Raw genomic sequence first — 22,721 nt, forward strand, 5'->3', positions numbered from 1 at the left:
TACTGAGGGGCATCTGGGTTGGTTTCATAGCTTTTTCATATATTTTTATTGTAATTAATAGAAGGGTTACATTATATTCACCAGATAGAAGGTGCATTACTTCACATGCATTGATATGCTTTCTCGTGTCTTGGCCCCATTTCCCTCCCCCCACCCCTGCCCCTCATCTTGTTTTCCTCCCTTCCCTATCTGACTTCAAATAACATATATATAATACATCAGATAACCAGGTGAAATACTGTAACAATATGAGATAACCAAGGGAGGTTTCCTATCTTAACTGTGGCAAATAATGCTGCTGCAATGAGCATCATTGTACTGGTAGCTTTAGTGTGGCTTTCTTTGTGATGGTTTTGGTAAATACCCAGGAGTGGGATTGCTGGGTCATGTTTAGTCTTTTGAGGAACCTCCATACTGCTTTTCAGAATGGTTGAATCAGTTTACCTTCCCTCCAAAAGTACAGTGCTAGTCACCATTTTTATTGGCTCTGTAAGCTGTAGTTTTATAAAGGATGTGTTCATTCGGAGTTAGAGAGTGTGGGAGTGTTGGCAGAGGTGCCTGAGGTCAGCTCTCCCTCTCCATGCTGTGATCCTACCGTGTGTCAACTCCTGAATGGACATTCATGTATATCTGCTGGACTAGCTTTTTCACAATGATTTGATTGTTTTCAGATTTCCTAACTTACTTTTTCTTTGTCTTACTTTCTCTCTTATAGCATATGAGTTCTCTTCTATGGTTTGCCAGATGTGTGAGGCCCTCAGAAACGTAATTGTATCATTTATCTCATTAATATTTGGATTCTTAATCTCTACACAGAGGAAGCACTCCACTTATTAAATGAATGTATGGATAGTGACAATATTTCTCACGTGTCTCAATGTGATTTAGGGATTCTTTTAGGTCTAATCAGACTTTTTTTTACTGCTACTTCCTTCATCTCTCTCTTAATTTGAAATGTCTATTTTTCTTTACTCAGCTAATAATTTCTGTCCACAGAGGGGCTGTTAGGAGATGTCAATTGAATTAGAAATATTGGCCCTTTCCCTGATTTGAATGGCTATTACCACAACATTAAGTCACTTAATTAAAGGCTATCATGCTCACTTACAGTTTTTGATTGAATTTGTCCTGTCTCCTCAAATGGATTGAAATCTCCTTGGGGGGAATAAAAGCAAATCCTTTATACATTCCTGATGCCTAATTTAGTGACTTAGTGCTTTATAGGCTATAACACAGGAAAATAACACGTTGTTTGATTCCTCCCATCTCTTCTCTTTCTCTCTCTATTTAAATTATAACTGACAAGTCCCACCCAAAGATCCTGACCCCAGCACAGGAACGCATTCACTATCAAGAGTAGATGCCCCAGATTCTCTTAGACACAGGCAAAAGAGAAGCGTGACCGAAGAATGTCAGAATCTATGAGCAGAATAGTTTCGGAAGCTATGTGAATACTGCAGTACTTTATGACTTGGCCTCCTGTAGACTTTTTGTTTCTCTAACAGGAGCTGAAAAGCCTCAAGAGCCGAGCTCCACGTATGGCTCTCTATTCCCCAATATTGCCAACAGAAACTTTCTCATCGTTCAACACAATTAAAGATCCAAGAGTGGGAACCAGAGGAGAGGGCTCCACTCTGGTACTTAGCAAAAGAAAAAATTTTTTAAAAAATCATGAATTAGCTTTCAGCACTGTAGGGTCTTCCCACTAAGATACTCACCTTCGCACTTGGTAGTTGCCTTGTCCGGCAGGTTAGGGAGTGTCTTGATTTTAATCAGAACCTGAACGGTTGGGGAGTTGTGACAGGCAGAGCATGGGGAGTCAGGGAAAAGGCCACAGGATCTATCAAGGTCAAGAGGAACAAGCAAGGACAAGGAGAATACTGGTTCTTAAAGTTGAATGATGTGTTACTGATGGTAAATACGCCCTGCAGAAACTGAGATGCACAGGTGCTTTGATCATATGTAACACAGGATTTTAAAATAGTAATGTCAAAAAATTCAAATACAGAACTGCGGAGTTTACTTCTATCAGCTTGTTATTTAACTACCTTTTAGTCCTGAGACTAAATGCTTTTTGCATTTAAAATAAGCTTGAACTTGAAAGCCTCCAAAAAATGAGTCACAAAGGGAAAAAAAATCACATTTGAGTGTCAGGCAAGCAAAGCAGATGATTAGAGCTCCCTTGATAAGAGAAGGTTTTAAAAAAAATTAGTGTAATAATCTCTTATAGAAAAACATACAAATTAAAAAGATAAAATTTAGCATTTTGTGAAACCAACTTTTTTTAATGTATGTTGTTATTTTATTTTTTGATAAAGTGCTTCATTGTGTAGTCCAGAATGGCCTTTAATGCAGCATCTTCCTGCCATAACCTTCCAAATGCTGGGATTACAGGTGTCTGCTATCATACCTGGAAAACTTTTTTTTTTTTGCTTAGTGGTACTTGGGTTTGAACTGAGAGCATTGCCCTTTCAAGGCAGGAATTCTACTAGTTGAGAGAGACCTTTGGCCCTTGAATAAGCAGTTAGTAAAGTACAGGAGGCTTATGCCTATAATCTCAGCTACTCAGTAGCTGAAATGTGAGAATTTTGACATCTTAAAAATATAGGAAGGATGCCTGGTGTTGGTGGCTTATGCCTGTAAAGCCTAGCTACTCAAGAGGCTGAGATCTGAGGATCGAGGTTCAAAGCCACCTCTGGCAGGAAAATTTCTGAGACTCTTATCTCAGTCACCCAAAAGCTGGAAGTGATACTGTAGCTCAAAGTGGTAGGGCACTACTAGCCTTGAGTGAAAGAGCTCAGAAATAGTGCCCAGGACCAGGGTGGGGGGAAGAAAAGAAAAGAAAACTGAAGTGCTTCCTTAAGAAAGATCTAACAGGGCATATTTGCACCTACAATTAATAAAAATAAATATTTCTTTCACTGACTTTCCCCTTTTAAAAAGTCTTTTGAAGTCTGTGCAAGAACAGTTATAATCAAGTAAAATCTCTAAATTTATTTTTATTCACTTAATCTCCAATGAATTTGACTGTCTTTTCATAAGTTGGTTGTTTGGATTTCTTATTTGGTAAGCTGTGTTTCCTATTTTCTTATCCACTTCCTCCAATGGATTGGTTGATTTGTCTTTTAGTTTTTTAGAGTTCTTGTTTAATTGTCTATAATTTTGCTTATTCTTCAAGTCTGCAAATGAGTTTTTCTCAAATCTGTTGTTTGTATTATATCTGTTGTCATCTAAAAGTTTTGAATTTTGTTATTTAATGTGTTCTTTAGTTACTTTATGTTTTCTCATATAGTTTTTGTCTTGTTGAAAGAAGCTTACTACCTCTGCCTAGGTTCCTAGATTTTCTAAGGATTTTAATTTATTAAAGTGTATATTTTACAATCTAATCATTGATCTATCCAAATCCATTCAGGGTTTATTTTGGAACTTGTATAAAATAAAGATTTCATTTTCTTTTTTTCCAGATGAATATATCAATTCTCTTTATATTAACTAAGTCAAATCTGAACTCTTCTTTTGTCATACATTAAATCCACATTTGTATTTTATTTCTTGGCAATGTCTAGTTCAGGTCTCTTTATCCAGTTAGGCTGGTTTTGATACTTACTGATTTAATTACAACAACTTTGCAGGATTTTCTGACTTCTAGTTAATCAGATTATACACATGACTTTGAAAATGGTTATTAAATATAATTAGTTATATTAAAAACCTTTGAGTAAGCCAGGGACTGGTGGCTCATGCCTATAATCCTTGCTTCTCAGGAGGCTGATATATCTCAGGATCACAATTTGAAGCCAGCTCAGGCAGACACAGTCCATAGAACTCTTTATCTTCAATAACTCAGCAAAAAGCTGTAAGTGGGGTAATGGCACAAGTGGCAGAACACCAGCCTTGAGGAGGAAAAGCCCAAGCAGTACATGAAGTCTTTAGTTCAAGCCCTATCAGTATTAAAAAAAACAAAAAACAAAACACCATTTCCAAGACAGCAGTTAGGTACAAGTAGAACTCAATACACCAATATAATATTTTTGTAGTTCTACATAGAACGTCTGTCTTCCCAATTTTGCCTCCATAGATAAAGACAAATTTGAGTATGCTTATATGAGCTGATAAAAAATGTCAACTCAGTGTCATCTTCACTTTTCCATGGATCGCCGTTATTAATGGTGCTGTTGCTTTCATCCCCAGGCTGGCTCCTCGGAGGACTGGTACCTGACTGGGAGTTCACTCTGAGCTCACACTGCGAATTGGTGGAGACACCCCCGGTGGGATCCCTCCGGCAGTGTTCTGGGAGAAGTCCATGGGGACTGTTCCCGACCCTCTGAGATCCACAACAACCTCCCTGATTTCATCTTCTGGAAAGGAAGGGGCTGAAAGGGAGTTACAAGCTGTCCCATCTCCACAGGGTAAGAATGCCAATGGCCTCACTGGCACTCCAGCAGAACCACATCTCGGCCTGGGCTCAGCCCTGGAGGTCCTGATGCAAACCTGTGAGCATGAGATCCCCCAGCCAGACATGTCTTCTGGTTTGTTCAACCAGCTGGAGAAATCCCCTCTCACCTGTCATACTTCCGGTGATCCCCAGCTACCAGCAAGCAGCGAGGCCACTGCCCCATCCCCAAAATCTACAGTAGGAAACGATTTTAGACACTCACCCTTCACAATGCCAGCCAGTCAGCACACCGGCCAGGCCATCCTAGGTGATCAGGCCGCTGCCAGTGGCTCATCGGTCCCTAAAGATGCATCCATGAAATCCCAGAACACAGCCATGGAGCCCCAGGAGAGCAGCAGTGCCACATGGCCACAAAGCAACAGAGAGCAAGCTGAGAACTCCAGTCTCCCTGCAGGCCACACATGTGACAACAAAGATGATGTGTCTTATGATTTTCCTTCTCCAGATAAACTCCAGGAAATAGTACACACTCCAAATGTACCAGCCCAGGTGTTGGGTCCTTCATCCTCTCTGATAGGTGGACCAGAGCGGGAAAGGCCAGTCTGTAGTTCCACGACGATGCCCTGTAACCCTGCAGCAAGAGGAAAATGTACAGAGACCACAACGCCCTGTGCCACTGCCTCTGAGGGCAAAGGCTTCACAGCAGAGACATCTCCTCCATCACAGCTCACTATGGAAGAAGGACCGTGTCCCCCGCCTCCTGGGGCCGGGCCCACACAGCATCCAGTGTCAAAGTTCAGAGAAGCCAGTACGATGACCACCCAAGCTGATGGTGAGATCGGGGAAGTCCCTGGCAGGGCTCAGCAGGATGCTGAGGTTCAGGCAGTGGCCATGGTGGAGAGCAGATCGGTCTCAACCAGCCCCAGCATCCTTGCTGCCTTCTTAAAAGAAATCCCTGCTCAGGAGCATTTAGAGCCACAGGAGCAGCTGAGTGTTGTCTGCCGTGACCATGGCAGTGGGGGCCATGTGTTGGAGCTCTGTAGCAGTGCCCTAACCCCCCAGGTGACAGGGCACTGCCCTGCCATCCAGCCACCGGTGCCCATCCATGCAGCAACAGCTGTTTCTACAGGTTTCCAAGGAAACCATAACCCGGCGAGCCAATCAGGGGACATCTTCAATAACCCATCCATCAATGTGGCTTCCAGTCCAATCCAGGATGGGTGTAATCAGGATGGGCCGTCTGCGGGCAAGACTGCAGCAGAGCAAGACGGAACCTCCACACAGCTTTCAGGGACTCATTCTGGCTCTCAGAAAGCCAGCCTGGTAGACCAGATGTCCCATGGTGCCGTTGGTCAGAGTGAAATTAACCGGGGTCTGGGTCTCTGTGGATCCCAAACATCTGCATTTGGAGTGAAAACCACAAATGCCTACAAAACAGCACCGTCCTGTCAACCATCCATATCCTGTAGTCCCGCCAACCAAGATGGGCATGTTGGGAGCTTGGACCCCATCCTGAAAGGAGGGGCAAAAGAAGGGACCTCTGCCTCTCCGCAGACAGTAAGAGAACAGGAATCCGCAGACACGAATACTCCAGAGGCCAAAACCCTACTGCTCACTCCTAAACCTCAAGAAAATGCAGGCATGGGATCAGCTGCTCATAAGAAAGAACCCTCCCCGATAAGAAAGGCCCAGGAGAACATCTCAGAAGACAGTAGACAGACGAAGCCTGCAACCAGCCTGAGCCTGCCCCCCGACTCCCTGGGGGACTCCAGCCCAGGATCTGGCAAAAGGACCCCTTCCCGGTCCATCAAAGCCAGTCCACGCAGGGGTAGCCGGGTCAGCGAGTTCCTCAAGGAGCTGAGCGTGTCGGCCGCGGCTGCTCAGGTGGGGCTCACCCCGGGAGAGAAGAAAAAGCAGCTGAGCCTGGAGTCCAAGGCCCAGCTGAAGCAGTCCAAGCGTGTGAAGGACGTGGTGTGGGACGAGCAGGGCATGACGTGGGAGGTGTACGGTGCTTCTTTGGACCCAGAGTCCCTGGGAATCGCCATCCAGAATCATTTGCAGAGACAAATTAGGGAACATGAGAAACTAATCCAAACGCAGAGCGACCAGACCCGAAGATCCATTTCCTCTGACACGTCTTCAAATAAAAAGCTCAAGGGACGGCAGCACGGTGTCTTCCAGGCCATGCTGCAGAATTTCCGACGCCCCAACTGCTGTGTTCGCCCAGCCCCTTCCTCAGTACTAGATTAAAAGGAGACAAATATAAGGCAGGGTCTGTGAGGCATGTGTGGAGCTGGGAGGGGTCCATGCATACATATATGGTATTCCTACGTGTCCGTCAAAGCTGACTTCGTTCTACTTTTCCCGAGGAACTAGGAAGATGCAGCAAATATTACCTACAGGAAAATTCGATTGCAAACTATTGGGTCCCTTGACTTAAGTGCCATACCAAAAAAAAAAAAAAAAAAAAAAAACCAACTAAACTAAACAAACAAACAAAAAAAGGAAACAAACAAAAAAAGCAAAGGAGGCATTTCAAATTGAAAGAACAAGAGGAACAAGCTTCCCTGAAGGTTTTGCAGTCTTAATGAAGTATAAATAATACCCACCAAGATTTTTAATGTGTTTTTTGCATATAAGAATAACATGACCAATATACATGTATCATTTTATATTTCTGCCTCTATTTATCATGTACTAATGTCTCCATTAAAGTCTCTGCTTTATATTAGGAGAAAAAAACACTATTAGCAAAGGTACTGTTATACTTTCTAGCCTTGTTGAAATAAGACTGTTGTTGCCAATTAAGTAGAGGATAAGATCATAATGAAAAACATTGAAATAAATTGGACCTATTCCTGAGATGTAATCTTAAATGAAAGCACTTAGCATGCATATATAACAAATATGAATTCACATTTGTTAACATCTGCAGGAAATGCTTTTTCGTATAGACCTTATTATAGCTCTGAATAAACATAAGGAGGTTGAATTAGGAAAATTAGTCAAGCTTTCAAATATGATACCCTCTATATCAAATATAGATTTATATATACATCTTTTCTCTGTGATTCTGATCAAATTAAATTCATATTTTCTTAACCCCTGAGAAAAGATAACAAACTAAATTCCTGAAAAGTCACTGAATTACAGAATAATAAATTTTATGTTGCACAGGTCTGGAGTAAAACTCTCCTGAAACTAGTTACTAAAGTCCTGGTAAGGAATTACAAATAGCAGATTACCAAACACTGTTTTGTTTTGTTGTGTATTCCCCTCTCCCCCCATATTGATAAAAGGAAATTTTCATGAATAACTAACACAGTATATTTAATCTGCCTGTAAACCACAGAAAATTTATGTTTGTCTTTTGATTTGGTTTAGTAGTATTTAATAGCCAACACCAAATTGAACACATGCTGCCTGTGCACAAACTGATTTCTTCCTTATAAAGTAGACTCGTTGCTAACAATTAGAATCTGGAGCAAAAAAAATGATTTCTGGAAACATTTATTTTAAGAGAAATGCCATCAAGCTCAACTTCCAAGCCCAGTCCAAGAAGTCTTTTAGAACTCATGGTTTGAGCAATGAGTGGACTGTCTCTAGAATATACAACCTACCAGAGATCAGTCCTCACTCCCCTCTAGGAGATAGGTTAGTCCCTACACCACAGTGTTTTCCTCCATGAGGCCAGGCGGAACTACTCAGCAGTCCTTGGGATGGAGTGGTGTAGAAAGGGGGAATGAATGAGCCAGGACCGGGAGAAGACTTTCCCTCCTGGATTCATTATAGGGATAGAGCAACATTTGGACAATCAGACTGTTAGATGTTGGAGGAGTATTGGTTATTTTCTCTGAACTCATTCTCTTGATAAACCAGAGAAGAGTATCTGATTATGTTTTCTTTCAGGACTAAGGTCTCCTTGGCATAGTCAAGCCACACAATCTTTTGTTTTGTTTCTTTTTATGTATATGTACTGTGCAGATTATGAACGTAAGCAGGAAAACTATAATGCCTAATCTTTCATACCACAGCTATACTGGGTTCAACCTGAATTTGCAAAAGAGTCTGATTTCTTTCACATCAATTTGACTGTATAAGCAGCCTGCATAAGAAGACAGCATTGCCCGAGAATGGTAATTACAGTTGCTATACTTAGAATTCTTAATGATTTTTTAAATAAGGCACATTTTTCCGTTTCTTTCTAATTGGCATCTATTAAAAATGCTATCTAAAGTAGAAATTATCATCAAATTACCAATCAGATTGCTATTAATGATTAGAGATTTAGTCTAATGCTGTCTCTTTTGGCTAAGTACCCATTTGTGTCAGATGCCTTCACCACAACGTAATCTATCTCCTGTCACTCACTGGTGTTTGAGTCACACATTTGCACCCATGTTGTGTATACAAAGAGAATACGTGTGTAAACAGCAGCAGGGTCCACTCAGATCGGAGGGCCACAGGTAATTCTCTCCTAGGAAGTGACTGGAACAGGCACTTCTTGTATTAAAATAGGAGTGTGGGGGCCGGGAGTTTGGCCTAGTGGTTAAAATGCTTGCCTAGCATGCACGAAGACCTGGGTTCGATTCCTTGGTACCACATACATAGAAAAAACCGGAAGTGGTGCTGAGGCTCAAGTGGTAGAGCTCTAGCCTTGAGAAAGTTCAAGGACAGTGCTCAGACCCTGAGCTCATACCCAGGACTGGCAAAAAAAAAAAATAGCGTGGATGAGGAAGTAGAGGTGTGGCTCAAAAGATAGAGTGAGAGGCCCTGAGTTCAAACCTCAGGTCTTTATGAACTTATAACTTTGAGCTATGAGTGGGTGAACAGAGAACAGACATCTGCCTGAGTTGGGCTCTCACTCCTCTCTAGGAGTGATCCAACAATTAATTAGCTAATTAAACAATTAAAGTTGGAAAGATGAGAGAATTCAGCATTAGGCAATAATTTTTGTCTTCAAGGATTAGAGGGAGGTGAAGCCAAGACTTAATAGAATTGTAGACAAAAGGCTCACATCAAATCAACCAGACCTCCTTGGTTTTGTAGTCATACTAGTCAAATTAAATCTGTAAGCAAAAATGCTTAATGTAATAAGTTTGATTTTGTTTGGTGCTAGAACTAAATTCTAGATTTCTACAATACCTTTTTTTCCATTGTTACTTCTTAAATCATATCAAACAGTTTCCAGAAACAGAAGCAGCAATACATCATGAAATGGTTGGATAAGATAGGTGCCTATTCAAGACAATGATTTTACATTATATCTACCATAAGTTACTCTCTCAGAGAAACCATGCTCAAAGTTTCCTCTTCATATCCATCTGTGACACAGCTTTATACATCATCACTTCACTTGAAATGTCCTGAATCTCAGCAAAAGAAGTTGCAAAATAATTTTCCTGAGAACACTGAATTCCCGTCCATCGTGTTTTACCTCCAAGATGTATATTGGGTTGAATGTGATATCTGTCCTTGATATTTTTTTAATATATGATTTGGATGTTTAACACAACTCAGCTTTTTAAATATAAGTGGGAAATATTTTCTTAAAGCAAGAAATATTTCTTAAACCCAATAATAAATGAAAGGAGTTCAAATTTAGCATCTGGAGAATATTCAGTGTTTAAAATGTGGCAGTGCTCTTCCATGTTCATCAAGGAAACATGAGGAATTTTAATTTGAGTTGTTGTATTTTGCCACAACTGTCATATGTTTATCTTGGGTACTGTTCTTCTTGTTATGTCTGTTTTGATGTCATAGACAAGCCACATTACATTACATACAGTAAAAATGTGACTCCAACTTACTGCTTGGGATCAATGCCATAAGTAGAACATTTCTGTGAAGTCAAGATTAACTAGAAACCTTTATTTTTGTGCATATCCAAAAGCAAAGATTTATTTTAAATGTATTAGTATGTTTTCTTATGATCCGCTCAATTGAATGTAATGTGATTGTTGATCATCTTTAATCTTGACAATTGTCTGACATGTATGATCTTCAATGCCAGTATTCTCTGTTCCAGGTGTTACATAGAAAGCAGAGGAGAAAAATGCCATTGGTTGTATCCAAGTATTCAAAGTGTTGTTCCTAGATTATTTTGATGGTTCTTCTCTCATTTGAGGGAATTCTTTTTGTCCTGGGGATAGCTGTATATAATACACCAGTGACAAAATTTTTGTTTACAGTGGAAATATAGGAGTATGCTGTTGATGTGAATTGTCTAGCCTTTATTGTATTCACTGTTACTCTTTTGCTGCCAAAATATGAGAGATTATCATCCTCTTTTCATCCTACATATTGTGCCTGTAGGGGTTTTTTTTAAGTGCTCATTCCTAGAACCACATAATTCACCTTTACCTGCAGCCAACTTTTTCAGAATCAACATAAAGAAAAACAAATGCATCAGGATACGGTTTGCATATCGGTGTTCTTATTGCAAATTGGACAACCGTAGCCTTTTGTAGACTTCTACCTGCCTGATTTACTAATTATCTACAATGCTGTTTACTTTCTCCTGCTTTGTACTAAGTGGTGTTTGAGAAATGAAGTCTGTGAATTTCCCTCTGTGATATTAACACAATGAGCTCAGCAGTTCCTTGGATATCTAAGCTAGCCAACTTGTCCTATGCCTGTGAATCAGAAGTCTTTTCCTTGTCCACTTTAATATTTGCTGTTTCACCTCTACAACTGAGTATATTGTTTCCTGTTTACCAGCATTCCCTGATGACGATGTCCTTTATGCCCCTTTTGATCCACGGTGGCCATCTGCAAATAACAATTTGTGCTATCTCCTGTCTAGCCTGTAACTATTCTTTTTAATAAAATTCTGCAACTCACTGATCATTAGAAATGTCATCTGTACTGATCCATGAAGTTGAGAACAGCTAAACAATTTTTGGAAAAGACTTATAAATACTGAAACAGATTTCCATGAACTTTATCTTACACTTAGGAAAATAAAAAGAAAGGGAAAAAACCACCTTGGCTACAGAAATCAAATAAACTCAGTTTGCAATGGCCAAGGACACAAATGAGGATGAAGTGGAAAAATTCTATCCCACAAGGAATCAATAACTTCTGCCAGAGATCATTACAGCTACTTTTAACTGCAACACTCACCAGCTAAACCACTCACTTGCCACAACCAAATAACCTCTCTCAAAGTAAATCCAGTACATCTGTGCACATGTGTATATAGATACAGTACAAGTCCTGAAACATCTCTTCTGGCTATTCAGAAAATCAAGGTGATGATAGTTTCAAAGACATTCACATAACTGTGGCACCTGTTCAAATGACTCTGAGGACCAGAACGGTGCAACGTGACACTCCCAAGTCTTTTTAAGACCCATATATCTCAGATCCTAATCTTAAGAATAAAGACTGTTGCATTTGAAAGTATAGCCAAGCAATAATGTGCCAAAAAAAAAGAAGCAGTTAAACCAGCAAGTGCATCTTTTATGGGCACACCATGACATAATTGTGGTTTGTTCTGTGGTTCACTCTGATTGTAACCCAGAATAGAAAATAAGCAAAGGAAAAATTTCTGCTTTCTTGAGGAAAAAATGTTTAAGAGCTCCTGAAAGAGATACAACATTGATGAGCACGAGGAAATAAACAGTTGACATCTCTGTTTGCCTGCTATCCAAAATAAAATAGGAGCCACTAGGAATCTTGCTGGCACAAAGATAATTCCAGCTAGATAATGCATTCATTGAAAGGGTAAAACTTGAAGTAATTACTCTCTCTCTGGATGCTAACATAGCAGAAAGAAATTCAATTAACTCTTTCTAGAGAATTTCAAGCCTCAGCTATGAAAAAATGGGCTCCCAAACATAAATACTTGTATCAAATAATGCCTTCCAGAAAATAAGGTACTCCAATGGTCATTTCTAAATACTAATTCATCGAGTGTCTTTCCGGAGTTCAAGCTGAAAAGTAATTGGCTGAAAAAGATAGAAAGAATTAAAATGTATTTTACACTTCAGGGAAAGACACCGGTGATTCACCAGTGTGGTGCAATGATGAAGAGAAAGTCAAGCGATTTAAGTGATTCTTGGAGAATTAAATAGAAATGCTAACTTCTTTCTCGATTTCTTAAATAGGGAGATGTCAGTGGTTTATTTCTGGGGAGAAAATTATAACTTGCTTTTTTCCCTTTTATATTGCTGCTAGTATTATCCTGTGTCTTTTTGAAAGTGAAATCATTTCTTCATTAGCAAAACTTTTTAGCAGTTAAACATTTTCTTTCTAATTCACATCATTGCTTTCAAGAACCTGGAATGGCTGTATGTATAGCAAACAATGTTGGATAAAGAGAACGGGTGTACCATGTCAATGGGCCACTTTAATCCTGTTCGATTAGATTTCTTAGCATTTATTCTAGACCACAAATTTGATTATAATGTCTTCTGTCATGTATTTAATATTTAAAATAATATTAGTAAATCAGGAGATTGCAGTATTATGCTCCTACTCCTTAATCCCAACAGGAGAGGAGAGCCTAATTCTTTCTTTAAACACATCTAGCGGAACGTTTATTGAGCTTGAGAAAAGTTAACAAGGCCTGAACACTCAAGAAAAATATATACTAACAATTACTAAATTTCTAAGTGTATTTATCTCTGCTGTACTAATGTGTGAACAATATGTCATGTACAATCCTGTAGCTGGCTGTGGAATGTCAGTACATTCTGTAAGTGTGTACAATCTGTGAGTGATTGGTTTGCTATTTTTGTGTGTAGAAGAAAATATCATGTTGTATCTCATTTAAAGGCCGGCCAATTTCTATCATCAAGTAGGCATATCTATGAAAGTAAATAAAACCAACAATGTGCGCCTGTGTGTTCAGTAATAGCATTTATCCTGTCATTTTTTTGGAAGTTCAGAAAGGGCTGTTTTTATTTTGTTTCTTTATCATCTATGAGAGTAGATAACATAATTATCATAAAGGCTAGGTTTAGTAATCAGTACATTGGCATGTTACTAAATATGCCAGGGCTAATTACCCACACCATTAGTCACAGGTAAGGTCAGTTCTTTGACCACTGGGTTGATTTGCATTCCTCACACACCTCGTGTCTGTGTCAAGCATGTGACTAGAATGTACATACTTTGGGTGTGATTGTGTACATACCTTGTATGAATTATCTAAACCCTCAAAGCTGTTGCAGGAAACAGAAAGAAGTGGTTATTGAAAAGCCTCAAAGGGGCTAATCAATATGAATTTTCACTTTCTACACAAAACAATGTGCATATAGCCTAACTGTAAATAGCTAATCCACACAGCTATACACACATAAATGCATTTTATTCATACTGGTATATCTTAATAAACCACATATTAAAACTAATTGATAGCATCATTTTTCCATGACTTTTCTATTTTACATCTCTTAATATTGGATCAGATGTTCCTCCCACCCCCAGTGCTGTTACTATCTTGTAGCAGATTTTATGTTTAAGAAAATTCTCAATTCCCCTTGGCTTCAACAATCCAATTAGCATCTTACTAAGACTCATGCCTGAGCAGCCTCAAAGTATTGATGCTGTTCTTAATTTTATATCTAGAAATGACACATACTAGGGAGAACCATTTATATATTGAAGGCTTCATTTGCACTGTTTTTGTTATGGGGGCAGGATGTATATCTAGATTTTCAAAGCATGTATAATCATCCAGAGAAGAAAATTACAGACATTGTCCCCACAAGATTAGCCATACAATTTTTCCAACACCAAAGATCTAAATGAAAAAAGAATATTACAGCTGCTGTTAATAGGTTAATGAGACATGAGCAGTTGGTAGATCCTTAGGAAGAATATAAATACTAAATTTCTATTATTAACATGTATGACTGTGGACTAGATAGCAATGTCTGTCATTAATAAGCTAGTGTCAACAATGGACAATATTTTTCATGTCAAAAACAATGAAAAGAGAAGGAGGGAGGGAAGAAAGGAAGGAAAGAGGGGAGGAGGAAGGGAGGGAGGAAGGAAGGAAAGAAAAATCCAGAAGTCAGACCTGATTCCTAAAATCTAAACCTAGTAGAATCTGACCCTGACTCCTAAACACTAAAAATTGTTAATATAAGTGGAAATATTGAGATTATCCCTTGATAGAGAGTTCCAATATAAAAATATATAACCGTTCCTCAGTAAAATGTTAATAACATTTAAATACATATTGTTTTAGAGAATAAATGTCTTTATATCACTAAGTAGAATAGAATGTTAACCATCCATAAGAACACCTCATTTGCCACTATATTGACAGTGTTTCATAATTCCTAAAAATATACTTTGTTTATAAGGACAGTGAATCTGAAACCTTAATGTTTATCAATATTTGCTCCTGCATAAAAGAAATATATATAATGTAGAAAGATGTGTATTGATTTAAATGACACCACCCCAGAAAATTATGTCAGTATGAGAATTGTCTGTGCATATTACTCATCTAAGAGAGATTCAAAAGTGTAGTGTAATATTAAGTCACTTGAGAAACAGTAATATTCAAAATGGAAAGCCCATTTACAAATGTATCAAATTAGACTAAAGTTATGTTTCATCATAATGTCTATATACAGAGATCATAAAAATGGTTCATTTAAGAAGTTTCTCATACCCCAGGGAACAACAAAACTTCATTTCTAGAAAAAAAATGATATGATTTATACAAGAGTAGATGAAAAAATTTTGGAATTAAATACTCTCACCTCCATTTCAGGTTTGATTTTTAAATGACATTTAATATACTGAAATTTAACTTGACTTTATTCTCAAAAACTTTAGAATATGTTTTTTTTTTGCAACTCACTTTCCACAATAAAAACATACTATAGAATAAACTTTGCTCTGGTTTGTGCTGATGTTGTAACTGTTGCTGCTGTTATTCTTGACCTTTGATCTCTGGCTGCTTAGAATGCATTGATTTTTCCCTGTGACAGATTTCTTCTAGGAATCTTCAGTGGTATTGGAAGATTTATGACAATGGCACATTTGTTCTTTCAGTTTAAGTAAAAAATGGCACTGTGGCTCAAGTAATAGAGCCACAGTGAAGTGGGAGAGCCTTGAACTGAAGAGCTCAGGGACAGCATCCAGGCCCAGAGTTCAAGGCTCAAAACCAACAAAACAAATAACCAAACAAAAAACAAAAATGATTTCCAATTCAAGTAGAATTCCTGTAGACCCAACCGTGCCTCCAGGTCAGAATAAGATCTTCCCTGTCCCTAATGGTTCAGAGAGGAAGAGAGACAGAGAGATAGAGAGAGATTGCATATTCATGCTTTCACTCACACCTGGTGAGAATGACAAAAATATCAGTGGACACGCAGTTTGAAAGCATGAAGGGTGGTACCAGGCATCTCTATTCTATCCTCATCTCATGACCATCCAGCTATCTGCTATATGGTTGCACCCATTCTATCTATCCCTGAGAATGTAAATTGAGATCCTGCCATCTTATTTCTTAAGAGAACATAGACAACCCAGCCATGCTCTTAAAACACTATAATTGGATCCCTGTTGCCTCTCAGAATCTGCCTTCGATTCATCTAAGAACTGTAGCTGGGGAGAAATGCAAGATTTATGAATCCATAAAAACTCAGAAACAGATTTGTCCAATTTTCCATAACTTCAAGCAGTGTTACTTCAACTGATATAGATCTATAAGAGTGAGCTAGCCCAATCCTAAATGGCACTGATGCTGCCATGATCTCACTTGGATTCCTTCTTGAAAGCATTGGATGCAATGCAATTCCAAACATACACAGTGACATCCCCAGACAGATGAATAGGTAACAGACATCAGGACAGCAGGTACAGATTGCTTGAAGCTATTCAGGCATTTGTTCCATCTGGTGGCATTTCTGCCCCTGGTCACATCTGCACTGTGGAGAAGTACGCAGAAGAGCAGCTTTTCCTCACCATCTGGCCTCACTGGACAGACTGAAAAATCAAACTAGCTCTAATTTCTTGTGAAATTAGAAAGGTCTGCTTGCCAGGCACAGTGGCTCACACCTGTAATCCTAGCTACTGGGGAGGCTGAGATCTGAGGATCCTGGTTCAAAGCCAGCCGGGGCACTAAAGTCTGTGAGACTCTTATCTCCAATTAACCACCAGAAAACTGGACTTGGCACTGTGGCTCAAGGGCTAGAGCTATAGTCTTGAGCTGAAAAGCTCAGGGACAACAACCAGTCCCAGAGTTCAAGTCTCACAACCGACAAAAAAGAAAAAGAAAAAAGAAAGGTCTTCTCTTTGTTAAATTCCCAGGAATGCTTTCAGGCCACCATGCTGTTTTTGATCCATCTGGACTACTATCATAGTTGTATAATTATAAAACACAGAGATTCAGACCTCCTCAAAGCAGACATGGGGACCTGAGTGTCCTACTGTCTGGTACATAGACTGTGCTGCCTTACTGTCCTCATATGCAGCAGGAGGCATGCAGTGTCTCGGCTTCTGTGATAAGAGAATTAGCTTCACTCAGGAAACCTTGCCTCCATGACTGTATCAGTTCCAAAATCACCCCACCTCCTCATGCCATCAACCTGGGGGTTAGAATTCCAACACAAATCTGAAGGTAGATACAAACATTCAGAACACATAATTGGATTGCTCTCAGTCACAATCCAGTCTAATATGTGGCCCTTCTATAGTGTTTAGACCTCGGTAGTGACCTCAATGATGTTCTGTAGGTTTTTCTGAATGTATCGTGAAGGACAAACATAGTTCAAGTTCAAATAGTCAGGGTGGAGGCCAAAAGTGTCTGTTGAGGATCTGGGTAAGAATACTAACATCTCAGGAATGATACTTGCCTGTGCCTTTTATTTTTTTAAGTCCCATTTGACACCTTTCAATCAAACTATATAAGAACCTTGGCTTATCATAAGCAGGATGTTATTGCCAGGAGAATTTAAAAGCAAAAAAAGTCCATGAAGTGTTGCAAAGTTTTTGTTAGCTATGTCCCTTTACCCAAAGTGAAAGCAAAAAAAATAATAATTTCTATATGAAAAACAGTCTTCTCTGTCCTTACACATACATCTTAATCTTCAGTAATACATCATATCTATGCACATTGGTTTTCAGAACCTAGAGAGAAAGGACAGGGATGGGCCCAATTCTTTTGTAACAACCCTGTCTTAGAACTACCAAAGAAAGACCCTAATACCTCCACTAACATGAGAAGCTCCAACAAGGCCTCACTTTCCAAAGATCCCATCATCTCCCAATACTGCCTCCCTAAATACCAGGCCCTCAAGCAGAGTCAGCCCTTGAGTGATACTGACTATGTTGAAACCACAGAAGCTGAAAAGCGGAGGAGCCTTAGATCTTTTTCTTTTTTTCCAGTCCCAGGGCTTGAACTCAGGGCCTGAGCACTGTCCCTGGACTTTCTCAAGGCTAGAGCTATACCACTTGAGCCACAGCAACAATTCTGGCTTTTTCTATGTGAGTGGTACCAAGGAATTGAACCTGGGTCCTCATGCATGCTAGAGTGCTTCATGCAAGCACTCTATCACTAGGCCAAACTCCTGGCCCCGAGCTTTAGATCTTAAACAAATATAAATTACTGTTTACATTGTCCCTACATGAGACTGGGCATCTGAACGTGGAATTGGCCAAGTACACATCCCATGTTGAATGACCCATGCCTGAGTTAAGTGCTGAGTCCTCAAAGCTTAAGTGGATGCTATCCATCAAGATTCAGATATCATTCAGCAATGTGACCTATTTAGCTCTAAAGCATCTGTGTGTAGTTCTTGCTTGTTCAGAGACTCAGAAACGACCATAGATTTTAGAGGTCAGCAACAACCACCACATAAGAAGGATCAAATGGAGGGGAAAGACCATCAGCTTAGACCCACTATGGTAGGCAAGGTTTCAAGACGGCATCTAAGATTTTCCGCCCCTGGTGATCATGTTTGCTCTTGGCTGTTCAATTATCCCCAGATGTGCATCAGATCCCAAATCACTGGGCTCGAAATAGGGAGCATATCTGGGTGTGTCACAACTTCATGAGCACTTCAGTAAAGAGCTCTCTCCTACTGATTATAGAAGAAAAAGTCAGACAGGTTCCAGCTACCTAGACTGAAAGAAAGCCAAGCCAATGTTACTATTTGCATGTAACAAGACCATATCTGCCACCATAGATGATGCCTTCTAATAGCTGACAGCCATAACCAGCCCATAGCTAGAGAGAATAGAACCCAGTCCTATAACTGCAAGCAAGTCAATTCTTCCAACAATGTGGTCAGATGAGAGCTGCGTCTTTTGACCACCATCTTGGATTTCAGCCAGGCAAAACCCTGAGCAGAAAAACAACCCATACTATGCCAGCTCCTGACCCACAGAGATTGTGGGATAACACATTTGTGTTGTATTAAGGTGCTCAGCCTGTGGTAACTCACTATAGGACATTGGAAAAGTAACAGCACCATTCCATTCAGCTGTGGATTCAAAATGGCCTAAGATTGAGGGCCTGCTTATTCATTCCAAACTTGGTCACACAGGACCTTCCATCCAGAAGTGTGGACTTCACAGAAATATTTAGTGGTAGTAGTCGTGCGCAAGAACTCACATCATTTTAATGTTGAAACAACTATAAACTTCTGGTATTGGGTATCTCTCATTTTCTCTCCTCAACCCTCTCTTCATCTTCATTTATATTGCTCTGTGTCCTTGGAAACTGACTTGTAGACAGGCCTTTGCCATCCTGCTCAAGTAGTGCATTGTTTATCAAAAGTACAATCTTTATTTTCTGGCTTTTTTTTATTTGCCCTATTCTTGGATGTCAAAAGGGGTATTTAGGAGTTTGACATTGATAAGCCTCTTCACACATGATAGAAGATAAGTCTGCTATTTACTGAATGCTTTAGAGATACCATCTTATTGCATGTCATACCATGATAAATGTATCCCTATTCTCATTTAGAGGAGCAAATACCAGAGCGATTTATTCTTGACCAGTACACTGACAGAGAAAGCGTTCAAATCCAATCTGTTTTCAAGTGCACAGCCCTAGAATTCCACTTAGAAAAAGCTTAGAATCCAGACAGAAACAAAATGAAACTTCTTGGCAACCAAAAAAAAAATGTCACAAAGTCCATAGGTGGCAACTCATTAACTCGCCCCCAAAGGAAACTCTGACTCTTAGTCACAAAGTCCATAGGTGGCAACTCATTAACTCGCCCCCAAAGGAAACTCTGACTCTTAATCAGAGTCTATCATTGTAATCCTAATCACAAATCCAGATTATCTACTTTCTAAATCCCTAGTTGGACAGGAAACTTTTTTTTTACTAACTTTTAGCAATAATTTGCTTTAGTAAAACAAGGATATTGGGAAATAGAATAAGAGAAAGAACTATTTACCACTTGCCCATGTAGGAAATGGAAATTAAAGACTCAAAAAAGAGATTTCTGTAGCTTCTATACTTCCACAGCTGATAAACACGTCAACTCCTGTTAATCTGTAGACAATGGGTCTGGATAGGTAAAATAGGTGAGGCCTCCCCCAAACCAAGGTCACATTTTAGGCTCCTTTGGCCAGACATACCTTTATTTTGCTTCAGCCTGTTCAGGAAGCAGTCTCAGATTTACCATTTCAAAGTCGAAGGCAGATTTAGAAATCCCCTCCTATGTGTCCTAATCTGATAATTAAACATCTGTAAGTAAGTGTGGTGGGTGGAAAGCTCACCTGCTTTTCCTGAGTCTAGCCCTTTTGATAACTGTTAAAAATAATACCATTTCCCTGTCTCATATCTATCCCACGTCAATAGAAACAGCATTCTTAAATCAAGGAGAAGAATAGGATATATTTAACAGATTCAAAATAAGAGACATAAAGCCACAGAAATAAGCCTCACAAACTGAAAATAAAATACAACCAGCAGCATAGGACTACATAGAAGCAAAAAAAAACTCTTCCTTGTAAGAGCACATTAGTGTAAGAGTGAATGCTCATAAATATTTAGAGACATGCCTGTTATCCTTTTACTCTACTTACACTAACTATTAAATATTTACAGAGATAATAGTTATAGCTATGTTTGCTCATTTATAATCTTTTTTTCACTCAAAGATAAGTATTTTTAAGTACCATTATTGGGAGATAGTTGGTTTTGTCTCCACACAAAAACTGAATTTAGAAAAACATCCAGGAGGAGCTCCAGTTGCACAATCGGTTAGCGCGCGGTACTTATAAGAATAACATCCAGGATTCTGTTGTTAAAGGTTATGCATACTATACATCCACATGCTATAAAATTCAAAAAGAAGCAAAGGAAAGTAATGTATTAATGTCTAATAGAGTAATTAGCAATGAAGCTTTTCAAATGCACAGAAATAATGACCTGAAGTTTGCAGCATTATTTCTTTCCATGAGTTGGTAAGGATAGATAAGTAGCAAATAATCCACTTTAAAATGGGGAGGAATCTGGAATAAATATTTAATCCAAGAATGTGAACAAATACACTCTTCCCAACTAGTTGAACTTGACCAAATTCTGTGTTATGAACCAAATGAGCAGTTTCAGAGAAAAGAGCAAATATCTCACCATCTTTTATTTTTTGATGAATAAGTTCTGGGAAAGTGAGTCCAACACTCTATGTGGTTCATGTACTTTATAAAACTATATTTTATACTTGAAGTGTTTTGAGGAGGGAGATGTCTACATGTGGTACACTAAAATTTCATGGAATTGCACATGTAAAATAAGTGCATTTTCCAGCACGCAAATTACACCTCAACAAAACTGTTTCTTAAGCATAATAGATTTCAGTTTTTCCCCTCTAACATTTTAATTGCCTACCCACATTATTCAAAGTCCTCATGAAATGTTTCTTAATTAAAACAACACGTGACTACACTGTTCATCTCCTTCTGGTTTGCATAACTGTAAGGGGGAAAGGAGAAACTTAATTACCCGAAAATTACTCTCATTATCATCCCTACCAATTTAAACAACCAGTTTTGCTATGAGTAATGTCACTAAAAAAATGTGCTCCTTTGCAGTTCCATCAACAACAGAATCCAGGATATGGACTAAGGAGCATGGTAACAGGAGAGCATCCAGCTTAGACTCTGCCTCTGCATTCAACTGGGCTATAATATGCTATATGATGCTCAGACTTTTCATTGTGAAGCCAAAAAATATTAACAAAGAATTTTAACAGTGAGTCTTTTATAATAAAAAAAATCAATCAAAAAAATAAATATTGCTTGGACTCAGTCTATATGGAACTTACAATGTTCACATTCATAGGAGCAGAATAGAAAAGGAACAGGGCAGGGAAGAGAGGAAATGGCAAAGAGTTGATCACTGGGAACAGATTTTCACTTGCATTATGAAAAGGTGTCACCCTTGCATAAATCTAAGTCATAAAAAATAATATGTGTAGGGGCCAGGAATTTGGCCTAGTGGTAGAGTGCTTGCCTAGCATGTACGAAGACCCAGGTTCCATTCCTCGGTACCACATACATGGAAAAAATCTGGAAGTGGTGCTGAGGCTCAAGTGGTAGAGTGCTTAGCCTTGAGAAAGTCCAAGGACAGTGCTCAGTCCCTGAGCCCAAGCCCAGGACTGGCAATAATAATAATAATATTAATAATAATAATAATAATAATATGTGTAATCCCTAATTTCCAAGCTAGTGCACCATATATGTTACCAGAAATGTAGGCCAGCTAAATTGACCTCAGTCCGGTAGCCAGCAAGAAAAGAATTCAGGCAAGACATGAATACAAGTAAAAGTGACATGAGAGTTTGTTAGGGAAAAAAAAACAAACCATGTCAGGAAAAGAGTACATGGAATGGGCCTGCCATGGGAAGACAACACTCTCAGCCATCTAGCACCAGTCGTCTTCATTACAGAGATTGGGTTCCATACCGGGAATTGGGAGTCCTTGAAGAAGACCTTCCCACAGGTGAGCCTTCTGTCTCCTACAAGACGGTAATGCCAAAGACTGAGCATCCTATCCTTGTTTCCACATTCTTTTGTCACTACAAGGTTAGCTCTGAGCAACAAGTTGAGACCACAATTGAAAATTAATTTAAAATAAAAAGAGCTGGTGGCATGGTTTGCATGATATAGTAATTTATTTTAGAAAGCACAGGGCTCTGAACTCAAAGGCTAGTACAGCCACAAAAGGAGTACACATTTCTACTCTACCTCATTCAACTCGTTGAAGCTTCTTGTTAACCTACAGCAAATAGGAGCAAAGGTTTTCTTCTACAAAGGCATCTAGTCAATCCTAACTGCCTCCCTCCTCTGTTTCTCTCCATGGCAAAGGACACTATGACCCCAGAGCCAGCTCATAATC

At 39.2% G+C, this 22,721-nt stretch overlaps 1 protein-coding gene across 2 annotated transcripts in view; it reads left to right on the forward strand.

Moving 5' to 3' along the window:
- Window positions 1-13,256, forward strand: part of Gprin3 (GPRIN family member 3) — a 41,347-nt gene extending 28,091 nt beyond the window's left edge. Inside the window, exons 2-3 of one of the 2 annotated variants that reach the window (XM_090356805.1) lie at window positions 4,192-4,409; window positions 4,902-13,256. In XM_090356805.1, coding sequence (XP_090212931.1) covers window positions 4,304-4,409; window positions 4,902-6,646 — 1,851 coding nt within the window. In that variant the 5' untranslated portion in view covers window positions 4,192-4,303 and the 3' untranslated portion in view covers window positions 6,647-13,256. Of the gene's footprint in view, window positions 1-4,191 lie in introns of both variants that reach the window. The other variant, XM_090356804.1, reaches the window with a different exon arrangement.
- The last annotated feature ends 9,465 nt before the right edge of the window (window positions 13,257-22,721 follow it).

This window comes from Megascapheus bottae, chromosome 23, assembly GCF_031878675.1.
Source record: "Megascapheus bottae isolate mThoBot1 chromosome 23, mThoBot2.hap1, whole genome shotgun sequence".
Lineage (NCBI taxonomy): Eukaryota > Metazoa > Chordata > Mammalia > Rodentia > Geomyidae > Megascapheus > Megascapheus bottae.